The sequence below is a fragment of the Benincasa hispida genome, chromosome 8, assembly GCF_009727055.1.
Source record: "Benincasa hispida cultivar B227 chromosome 8, ASM972705v1, whole genome shotgun sequence".
Lineage (NCBI taxonomy): Eukaryota > Viridiplantae > Streptophyta > Magnoliopsida > Cucurbitales > Cucurbitaceae > Benincasa > Benincasa hispida.
Genome location: NC_052356.1, coordinates 65285603 through 65296742, shown reverse-complemented (window position 1 = coordinate 65296742; position 11140 = coordinate 65285603). Strand labels below are relative to the sequence as shown.

The 11140-nt window shown below is 38.5% G+C and overlaps 1 protein-coding gene across 1 annotated transcript; it reads right to left on the bottom strand.

The window, feature by feature from the left end:
• Positions 1–7877: 7877 nt before the first annotated feature.
• Positions 7878–10154, bottom strand: LOC120083880 (dof zinc finger protein DOF1.4-like). Its single transcript, XM_039039786.1, has 2 exons — positions 9853–10154; positions 7878–9686 (listed from the first exon to the last, which is right to left on the bottom strand). Exons 1-2 carry the CDS (start codon positions 9910–9912, stop codon positions 8697–8699), a joined length of 1050 nt encoding a protein of 349 aa, XP_038895714.1. The 5' UTR covers positions 9913–10154; the 3' UTR covers positions 7878–8696.
• Between the last annotated feature and the right edge of the window lie 986 nt (positions 10155–11140).

Below are 11140 nucleotides of genomic sequence, written 5' to 3'. Positions count from 1 at the left end.
ACTAGGTTACCGTTTTTCAAATTTTAACTCGCGGAAAGTTTCGCGCATTAAAATTGGGCCCCGCGCATCCCCGCCGGGCCCGATAGCCGTTGGGGCACCAAACGAGCTCCGTTTCCCAAAACTGCCTATGCGCCACAAACTTTTCTCATCGTTCTGAAACCCTGGTTCGATTTTAAAATTTCGCCCGCCGAAAAGTTGGCGTACTAAAATTGGCCCCAGGGCACCCCCCAAGGCCCGATAGCCGTTGGGGCCAACAAACAAGCTCCGTTCCAAAATCGCCTGTGCACACATCTTTTTCTCATTCGTGCTGAACCCTGGGTCCGTTAAAATTTTCGCCCGCTGGAAAGTTCGCGCACTAAAATTGGGCCCCAGGGCCCCTGTCGAGATCCGATAGCCGTTTGGGGCAACAAAGAAGCTCCATTCCCAAAATTGCCCTGCGCACACATCTTTTTTCTCATCGTGTAGAGCCCCTGGGTTCGTTTTAAAAATTTTCACTGACTAAGAAAGTTCGCGCACTAAAATTAGGCTCGGGGCACATCTGCCCGGGCCCGATAGCCGTTTGAGGTACCAACGAGGCTCCGTCTTCAAAATCTTTTACACACACAGCTTTTTCTCATCGTTTTGAACCCCTGGGTTCTGTTTTCAAATTTTCGCTGCCGGAAAGTTCCACACTAAAATTGGCCCCGGGCACCCCTGCCGGCCCGATAGCCGTTTGGGCACCAAACGAGCTCGTTCCCAAAAACCGCCTACACGCACGACCTTTTTTCATCGCTCTGAACCCCTGGGTCCGTTTTCAAATTTTCCCCCCGCTAGAAAGTTCGCGCATTACAATTGGGCGCTGTGGTGGCGCCACCACCGGGCCTGTAAGCCGTTATAGTCCCAAACGAGCTCATTATTTTCCTCTTCTAAGACATCTCTAATCGGACACATAGACTTTTTTACTAATCGATGTGTATTATTTATTCTTATTAACGCAACATACTCGGTTCTCATTTGTCTCAATAATTCTATTTCGCTCGCTGTCCGCAAAACGTTTGCTCGCGTCTCTTTCGAAAGTTACTTTGTGACAGCCGTCAAACATTCGGTTATAGGGCCACCCTAAAAACACGGAGACTCCCAGACCGCTTCCTCGCGATTACCGTCTGTGCACGTCTGAACACGACGTTAATTATAATATCTCATACAGTTGTGATTACATCCTAATCAATTTGTGGTGTGAATCCCGTGTTTGAAATATCGAAATTCTTCCCCCACTATGTTCCTAATCAAGTTCTAGAGAGCACCATGAACATATTGAGGAGTCTCCCTTGTGTGCCCCGATATTTCGACCTAACACCGGACCTACCCATTGACCATTTTCCTCATAATCATATTATGCACACGTCTGGTTGCGCACGGCCCTATTTTTGTACTTATCTACGATACTAAATTACTCCCGAGCTATACCTTCCTTGTTTATTTTAAGAATTATTCGCGCACTTCTGCTCTCTCTCTCTCCTGTGTAGAAAAAGATCTTCTGTTCGAGCTCTCTCGACTAAAGATATATATAGAACCACCCTCAAGTGCAAACCCTATCCGTGTCACGTGCGAACTAAAATATCCTAGTTTTAATAGAAGGAACCATAACCCTATCGAATACCTCAAACTCTATCGTGCTAACTTACCCAATCCAGCACTAATCGCGTAACACCTAAGCGTGACGCACGGGATTTTTAATTATCATACTCGTTATATTAGAACACACCTGGGGGTCCGTTTTCAAATTCATTCGGCCCGCGCCTCAGCGTAGAGAGTGTGCGGCACTGAGTAATTTGGAAGCGTACACCGTGTCACTCACACCGTGAGTTTTGTGTGAGCGCCTGATAGCCATTTGCCGAGCTAACACAAACACAATACTCCGTATCCACAAAAGCTCGATGACAGAGACATTTGCTGTGTTTGTTAAGAGGAGAATATCAACACTCTCGCCTACTCTCGAAATCTCATCTCAGGGTATGGTGATACCGTGTTTCCAAATAATATTTTTCGTAATATCCCTAGCCGGAAAGGTTGCGATACACTCTATATCACAATAATAAGTCGCCCCCTTACCCTCACCAGTCCCATGAGCGTCGTACACCTTTGCCGTGGCGCCGAGAAAAAATTTGGTTTGCGTGCATACGCCATTATGAGCGCATAGAGAACCAAGCCTTGAATGATCCCTCAAGGGCCCAAACTATAAGTGCCCCAGTGGTATCTTCTTAAATCGAAACTATAATTCTGCGTGACGACACGGACCAGTGTGTGTTTGGTGCTACAATTACGATTCCAATTAGAGACTCTCTCTGACTCTCTTCTATGCTACCACACCCTGGTGTCGCCCTGAGATGCACTCGTAGCTATTAGCATAAGAAAGAGAAGTGATTGATCAGCGGCGACTTAAATTGAGCGTGTCACAGTAATGCGAGCGACCTCCACCGTGTCCTCAGAGGACCTCCACGTGCATAGAGTAGCGCCGCGCTCTTTAAGGCGAACGTTATCTCGTGGATGCTTCACGCTTCTTAATCTGACAAGATGCAAAAAACACATGTTGTTTCTACTCTATGTCGCTGTATGCGTATGATCTCTTCATGTGCGTCTCCTTGGTTTTTAGAACATAATTTTCGCCAACCCGATGAATCATGTTAGAATACATGAACTTCAACAATTTAAATCCATGGATTTAACCTTGGCGGCCACTGTGCAAAGGAAGACCACGACCCGGATTTATTGCTCCAAGGATACGCGCATTGATTAAATGTCCGCCACTCGAGACACTCTTCTTGATGGGTCGGCCCGGCCTGAGCCTTATCTGCGTCCACGCGCGTGTCCAGGAATAAACCTGTGTTTGATGAGGCCTATGCCCTTAACTGCCTTGTTAGGCCCTCCTTGTCCTCCTGAAACCTTTTACGTGCACGACTTTTTCTCATCGTTTAGAAGAACAATAGGAGCCAACGGGTCTCCTTAGAACCCTGCTCCAACCTCTCCGCTTCAGCTCCGTGAGTACATATATTCATTTTTTAGGAGTACCCGCCGGAAGAGACGTATCCCAGAGTACTGCCACTAAAAATGGAAAGCCTCGGAGACCTACCCGATCCGCACAAGGGGTTCGCCAAAGATAATAAGCTCTTAAGTGTGATGGGTTGACATTTACCATAACTTGAGCTGTTTTACGTAAAGGCCAATACCGGTTGTCCTAAACGGCCTGCTAGCGCACCACCCCAAAAAATGACTCATTTGTGCTCTCCATATGCGTCATTTAGACTCCCTGGGGTCTCGTAATTTCAAGAAGTGTTTGCTTGCGTCCCAGGCACCTGCAGAAATACTGTCAATCCTCTCGCATACACTTAACTCGACCTTGACGCTTGTGGGCGCGGTGTGTTGCGAGAATCGTCAGGCCCCACTATGCCGAAGGTCACTTGGAATATCAAGCTTTACCCTAGAAATAAATTCTAGTCTCAAACAGTGAGGCCCCAGTTTCAAAAATGCTCGTCCCTCAGCTGCAATGTCGTGTTGCTTTTTCTCAATCGTTTAATGTACCGACTAATAGACTACTTGGTGTCTCCAGACCATTTATTTTCAAGAAAAACAGGCGCGACCTCGGAAATGAGTCTGTCAGGATGGCGCGAACGGTGAAAATTGGGCCCTGGGGTATACGAGCTTGCCGAGGCACCCAAAAAAACACGTACTATTATGATTAAAGGAGGCCCACCAAAACAGTGCTCTGTTCGCCATAATACGTTTACCCCCCAAATACATTATTATACAATGCTGATACGGCCACAAGTGTTTATTTCTTTCATCGTTTTTGAACACCTTACTGGGTGGCTCCGATTTTCAAAACCTCGTTTCTCCTGCCGGAAAGTCAGAATTTCATTCCAAATTCGAAAGACAATAAATAATGGGGCACCCGAAATGGCGAGCACTCCTCCAACATCCCGTCTGGCGAGCCCTCAGATAATTGTGAGCTTCCGATAGTTTTTGGAGTTGGCACCAGACAAACGAAGCCTACGAATTTACCATAAAAACCGCCTGACGCGTACGTGCTTTGTTACACACTCCGAAACCGTAAAAATTCAACACCCGCTTCTCTTTTTTTTTTCTTTGGTGGGGTGGTTGGGTCCCGTTTTCAAATTTTCGTCTGCTGGAAAGTTCACGCACTACAATTGGACCCAGGGCGCCCCCGTCAAACCCGATAGCCGTTTGGGGCACCAAACGAGCTCCGTTTCCAAAACCACTTGCACGCACGGGTTTTCTCATTGTTGAACCACTGGCTTCGTTTTCAAAATTTCGCCCGCCCGGAAAGTTTTGTGCACTTAATTGTGGGCTCTAGGGCAACCCCCGCGGGGCCCGATAGCCGGTTTGGGATACCAAACAAGCTCGTTCCCAAAACCGTCTGCACGCACGGTTTTTCTCTCATCGTTCTGAACCCGTGGGTCCGTTTTTCAAATTTTCGCCCGCCGGAAAGTTCGCACACTAAAATGGCCCCAAGGCACCCCTACCGGGCCCGTTAGCCATTTAGGGCACCAAACGAACTCCATTTCCAAAATTGCCTACGCGCATGTCTTTTTTTTTTTTTTTTTTGTGCTAAACTCCTGGGTCCGTTTTCAAATTTTCGCCGACCAAAAAGTTCGCGCACTAAAATTGGGCCCCGGGGGCACACCGTCCGGAACCGATAGCCGTTTGAGGCACCAAATGAGCTTCGTCCCCAAAACCTTTTACGCGCCACGGCTTTTTTTTCATCGTTTTGAACCCCTGGGTTCGTTTTTTCAAATTTTTGCCCGCCGGAAAGTTCGTGCACTTAAATGGGCCCGGGGCACCCCTGCCGGGCCCGATAACCGTTTGGGGGCACCAAACGAGCTCGTTCCCAAAACCGCCTGTGTGCGCACGGCTTTGTTTCATCGCTTGAACCACTGGGTTCGTTTTCAAATTTTCGCCCGCTTGGAAAGTTCGGGCACTACAATTGGGCCCAGGGGCGCCCCCACGGACCCGATAGGCCATTTGGCGGGCACCAAACAGAGCTCCATTTTTTCAAAAGGTGGAGTTCTGAACGATGAGAAAAAGCCTTGCGCGCAGGGCGAAAATTAAATTTGAAAACGGACCCAGGGGTTCATTCCCTTACCTTGAATGCTTTTTAGATGTGGAAGTTGTCTCCACAAACCAACACAGGTACACGGGTCCTTTCAACATGCTTTGTCCTCACTCACATGCATCATAGGAAAAATTCCCAAGAGGTCACCCAACATAGGATTGCTCCAAGCTAAGCACACTTAACTTTTGAGTTTTTATGATTAAGCCACAGAAAAGGAAGGTGCACTTTGTTGGTATAGTAGTAACTTTCAATTCTTTTAAGCCTTTCTTAACCATACTTTCATGTCCTTAAGATCCCTCTCATTCAGATGTGATATCGGTTCATTCATGCTAAAAGAACTCGTGTTGGTTTGTGGTGAAAATTTTCACTTCTAGAAGCATCCAATGCAAGTGAGGATGACGTTGCCAGGTCGTAGAGGATGTAGGGGAATGTCGGGGCCATCAAGTGCTGAATCCGGATTCCGAATCCTGGTCCTAGGGCATTACATAACGAATCTCCTTAATTTCAATGCAATTATTAGTTCATAGTTTTATTTAACACACCTCGATAGTTTAGGGTATAAATAAATTTTGTTCCTAATAGCATTATACCAGTAATTTTTATTTATTTTATTTTTTGCCATTGGAATATAATTTTGTATGTGTGAAATTCATATGCAACTAAAGTTAATATTTTTATTTACATCTATCTTTTTGCAACATTGCATTCGTAAGCTCCAAAAAAGATGGGGTCCATAATTTTTAATTAAAAAAATTCCATTTAGATAATGGAGAGTTTTAAAAAATAATACCTAACAATGTGTAGGCATAAAAGTGAATATTATCTCATTATTGCTAAGATATTTGAGAATGATTTGTAGTATTGACAAAAGTATATATCAAAGTGGTACCTCAAGTATTTGCAGCCATTAGAGAGAAAGGATGAGCCCTAAATATATGGATTCGATATTAACAATAATGAGATAGTGCTATGATAGATTTGATATTCAAAAATACAAGTACAATACATGTAAGTATGAACTTATGGATGAATTTAATATTAAGAGTCAATAATTTTTCATTTGTAGTAACTAAGTGTATAATAAATTTTAAAAAACAAATTACAAATATAGTAAAGTCTATCGATGATAGACTTTTATAGTTAATAGACTCTTACCTACGATATAGTTTATCATTGATAGACTATTTAAAATTTTTCATATTTGTAAATTTTCTTTTATATTATGCTATATTTGTTCATGTTTTGAACCTAATTACTATATTTGCAATTGCTCCTAAACAAATGATTGCAGAATATTTTTATGTATTGAAGTATGTTTGGATTGACAATCATATATTTGATCTTCTAAGATCAATTTATGGATCAATTATGTAGTTAGAACGGTATAGAAATAAAAAAATAACCATACACTATATATAGTGTCCTTTTTATCGTACTGTACTACATGTTTGAAATGTACTATCAACTAAGATTATTATTTTATTTTATTTTATTTATCTTTTCTTATACTTGGATAACATATAGTTTCAAACTATATTCAAAATAATATTTCCATAGATGAATAATTCGGTAGGCCTCTTTTTGGGCCAAGTCCAGAGTGATGCAGATGACTAAAGCCCTACTCGCTGTCCATAACAGCTGTAGTAGTCTCTGAGGAATGGAGAAATTTTTTTCCTTTTTAATTTTAGAAAAAAAAGACGTAATTAAGTATAACTATTTTAAACGGTAAAACTCTGAAAAATACTTTTATTGATCTATGAATAATAGACGGTAATAAACTTCCTATTACTAAGTGATAAAAGTCCAACACTTAGTCATAAAAAGTCTATCGTCATCTATTATTGATAGAATGTGATATTTTACTATATTCATAAATAAATTGACTCGTTTTTCTTTGTTTGAAAACAGTCCCATAAATTAATTAAAGATGAACTTCAATGACTATTTTGATATCTTTTTTAATTGTGGTATTATTTATTTTTATGTATAAGAAAAATTTGTTTGATAAATATTTTTTTTTTCAAACAAAAAAAAAATCTACTTTCTAAATACATAAAAGAAACAATGTAAAAGAAAGAGGAAAACAACAAAATTTTATCCAAAAATAAATATCTTTGAAAGGACACTTTAAGAACTAACCTAAAGTCTTCAACATTTGGACTTCATTCACCATAGTATTTACATTCAATAAGATATCTTTCAATTAAAAAAAAAAAAAAAAAACGGAAAAGGGGAAGGGGAAAAAAAAAAGAACGAACCTTTTTTCTTTAAGCTATAATTTTATGTTAGGTCGAGCATAACTTTAAGTAGTTAATTAAGACATTTAATAATCTCTTCTACTAAAAACAAAACAATATGTTAATTTGATTGTGTACGGAAGAGACTTTAAACAAATATAGCTCATTCATAGTGCAATTTATATGACTTTTAACAACTACAAACTTATTGAAAATTATTATTATAATAATAATTGTAATTATTACTATAGATCTAGTTTAACTTTAGCCGCAACTATGGTTTAATAATTGATATTCCATCACTAATATGGCTACACTCTACATTCCTCTAAAAATAGTAGAATTTCCATGATGTAATTGTAATTACTTTGAATTCTCTACACCTTTATGTAAATATTTCCTCAAACTAACCTAGATATATTCAAATTAAATCCAAAGTATTTCCATCCAATAACAACATGAACCATAATATAATTAAATCATCCAACAAAATATTGCAAAGCAAGAAAATAATAATAAGGGACAAAGAATTTCAGATCAAACCATATGATGAGCTGAATTTAAACTGATTAATAATACAAAGGTTTTCCAAAGACCCAAATCTCCCCCTTTTCTCTATACCATGACATCAACATCATTATACCCAGCCCCACCAAATTAACAAAAGTTGAAAAATTACCCCAAAAAAAAAAAGTCAAGTTCTTTCCTCATCTAATCTTTCATTGAGGAAGTGCAACATATACCAGCCCCCACTAAAACCCCACAAACCTAGCTGAAATAGTGTAAATCAAGTAGATTTTTTTTTTCTTTTTCCCCCATATTTACAATGCAACAAAAAAACAAAATAAAACCCAACTTACTGAAATTAAATAAAAGAGGAAAGTTAAAGAAAAGGGAAAAAAATGACAACTTCTACCCTCCAAATCTGAAAGTTTCAAAAGAGCTAAGCTTCAACAGAATCTCTTGCGTGGAAGATTGATTAATGATGATCGGAATGAGAGATTCAAACGACAGATTTTTTAATTCTTAACACATATGGTATGTCAATTGAGCTAAAGGGATCGAGGTTCCTCTCGGCGCAAAATCCAGACGGAAATGAAAATGAAAAATTCACAAACTTTTCAATTTGAATTCCTACTTCTTGCTGCTGACATGAACACTCCGATCCCCAAAGTTTGCTCTTTCTATTTTTCTTTTTTTCTTTTTCTTTTTTTTTTTCCTTAAGAACCAAATGAGACCCATTAAACTTCACAACAAAGTAGAGAGAAAAAAAAAAGGAAGAAATTCTAAAATCTAGTGAAGATATCAAGAAAGTGGGGTTTTTTCTTTTAAATTAAAATTCTTTCTCCCTAGATGAGGGAAGAAGTGATAGAAGAAGCAAGATTTGGTGGATCATGATGCCAATTTTGAGAGGTCCAATTATTATTACCAAAAAGAGAATTATGATCATTAGATTGAGCAACAATTTCATCTGTCTGATGATTTTGTTGTTGATCATCATCCTCCCAATTTAACCTCTGCATCCCATCTTCCAATTTCACATCTTTCACATTCAACCCTAGTTGATTTCCACCGTTAGATCCCATCACATGATCATCAAACGGTTGAGAAGAAGCTAGGTTTCCAAAAAGATTTGGATCAAACTTAGAAGCAAGCAACGAAGAAATAGAGGTTGAATTAGAAGATGGGTTATTGTTGTTATTACCAAATAGACTAGAATAGCCTGAAAGGAGTGAACTTGAATTGAACCCATTAAGATTAAAGTCCCTATGATCAATATTTGGAGAAGAAAACCCTAAACCAAGAGCATTTAAATGAGTTTGAAGATGATGATGATGATCATACCCGGAAAATGGAAGGTTCAGATCAGAGGTGGAGCCATAAAAGATATTATGAAGTGGGTTAGTGTTACAGGAAGTTGAAGATGAAGATGTCGAATCCGGGGCGGTCGGGGCGGGGGACGACGAGGAATGCGTAATGGTGGCGGTGGCAGAGGCAGTAGTAGGTCTTTTGAGACGCTTGTTTTTCCGACAACCACCACCGACGGGGACGTTCCTCAACGTGCCGCCACGAGTCCAGTAACGCTTACAAGCCTTGCAAAAGTGGCGAGGCTGAGACAAGCTGTAGTTGTTGTAGTAACAAAATTTGGTGTTGGAAGAATCACAACGAGGACATCTGAGTTGTTCTTGTTGTTGTTGTTTTTGTTGAGTCTTTTGATCTTGTGATGTTGGTAATTGTTTGTTGTTGTCCATTATTATTCCAGAAGATGAGCCTATAAGATTCAAACCCTTTTGATGATCATGATCTAAATTGGTTGGATGATTATTATTCTTCATCATCTATATCAAAAGAAAAGAGGAAGAAAAAGGGTTGTGAGAATTAATACATACACATATTATTCCAATTCCAAAGAGAAACCAACAAAACAAAGATGGGGTGTGGTCAGTTTTTATTTGCTGTAATAATTTGAGAGAGAGGGAGAGAGAGAGAGAAGAATTGACTTACTTGAGGCCATTGGTTAGGAGATGAAGAAATGAGAAGCATTTTCTCACAGTTTCCCAGCATTATTTTGGTTTTGGATCTCTCTTTTCTCAGAGGGGAATTTTGTTAGAGAAACAAAGTGTAAACAGACAAAGAGTAGGTGATGAAGATTATATTTGAGACTCTTTCTCTCTCTGACTGTCCTTAGGGGTTGAAAATGTTATGACTTAAGAGGAGTGAGATTGGGCAGAGGATTTCAAGGGATTAATTTGATCATTTATATATATACATATAATTTAATGAGAATTTCACATGCTGTGTGGATCTAAACTTTTTTAAACCAAACCTATACTCTCTCTCTCTCTCTTCACTTTTTCTTTCTTTGTGTCTGATCAGAACAGTGAAAGAATGTAGAGAAACATTCAGAAATCCAATAATAAAAAAAAAGGAGGGGTAATAAAGTTTCAAGAATATTACAGATGAATCTTTAGAGGTTCAAGAAAAGAAAAAGGGGAATGTGTGTGAGAGAGACTAGATCATTTAATTTCTTTTTCCTATTTTGTATTGGGGTAGTAAGAAAAATTTTACGTACTATACCTTAATCTTATAATTTATAATTAGAAATTAGCCCTTGTGATTTTAAAACCATGTGACTCATAAATAATTCCTATGGTAGGATACTATTTATGGAAATTTTTTCAAATTAAAAACTATTTATGAAGTTGTATCAAACTATATGGACAAAATCCTAATTTTTAAAATCATAGAGAGTGTGTGTTTGAAATATATTTTCAAGTGTTTAATTTATAAATTTATTCAGTTTGAAAGGAATTGGAGTGTTTGACAATCACTCAAAGTAACTTTTCAAGTGTATTTTAATCACTTTTTATCAAAAGTGTTTAAATAAAAATGAGTTTTTTGAAAAATAATTTTTTTCTCAAATTAATCTAGACAGACTCTAAATTATAACTTTCTCCAAATGATAAGGACCAAATTTATAATTTAATCAATATTTAAGAATAGTGGTAGATGTACATACCAAATAAAATAATATATCATTTCATTAATGAGGAAAAATATTTAAGTGTATCCTGAGCTGCATCTATTTTTCCGTCATTTAACTATAATTTGTTTTTCTTTTTTTGGTTAAATATTTTTTGAGTTATTTCTTTTATGTAGTTAGATTGAGTCGTTAAAAGATGAGTATAGTTTAGAATGTATCCAAATGTTCAAAATGATGTGTCAAATGCTAGTATTTTTATTTTTATTATTATTATTATTATTATTTTGGCTTACCATTTGACTGCAGTAA

Coding starts and splice junctions, on each gene's coding strand:
- LOC120083880 (XM_039039786.1), bottom strand. CDS start 9,912: ATGCTGGGAAACTGTGAGAAAATGCTTCTCATTTCTTCATCTCCTAAC. Junction 9,687..9,852: donor CTCCTAACCAATGGCCTCAA/GTAAGTCAATTC, acceptor CTTTTGATATAG/ATGATGAAGAATAATAATCA.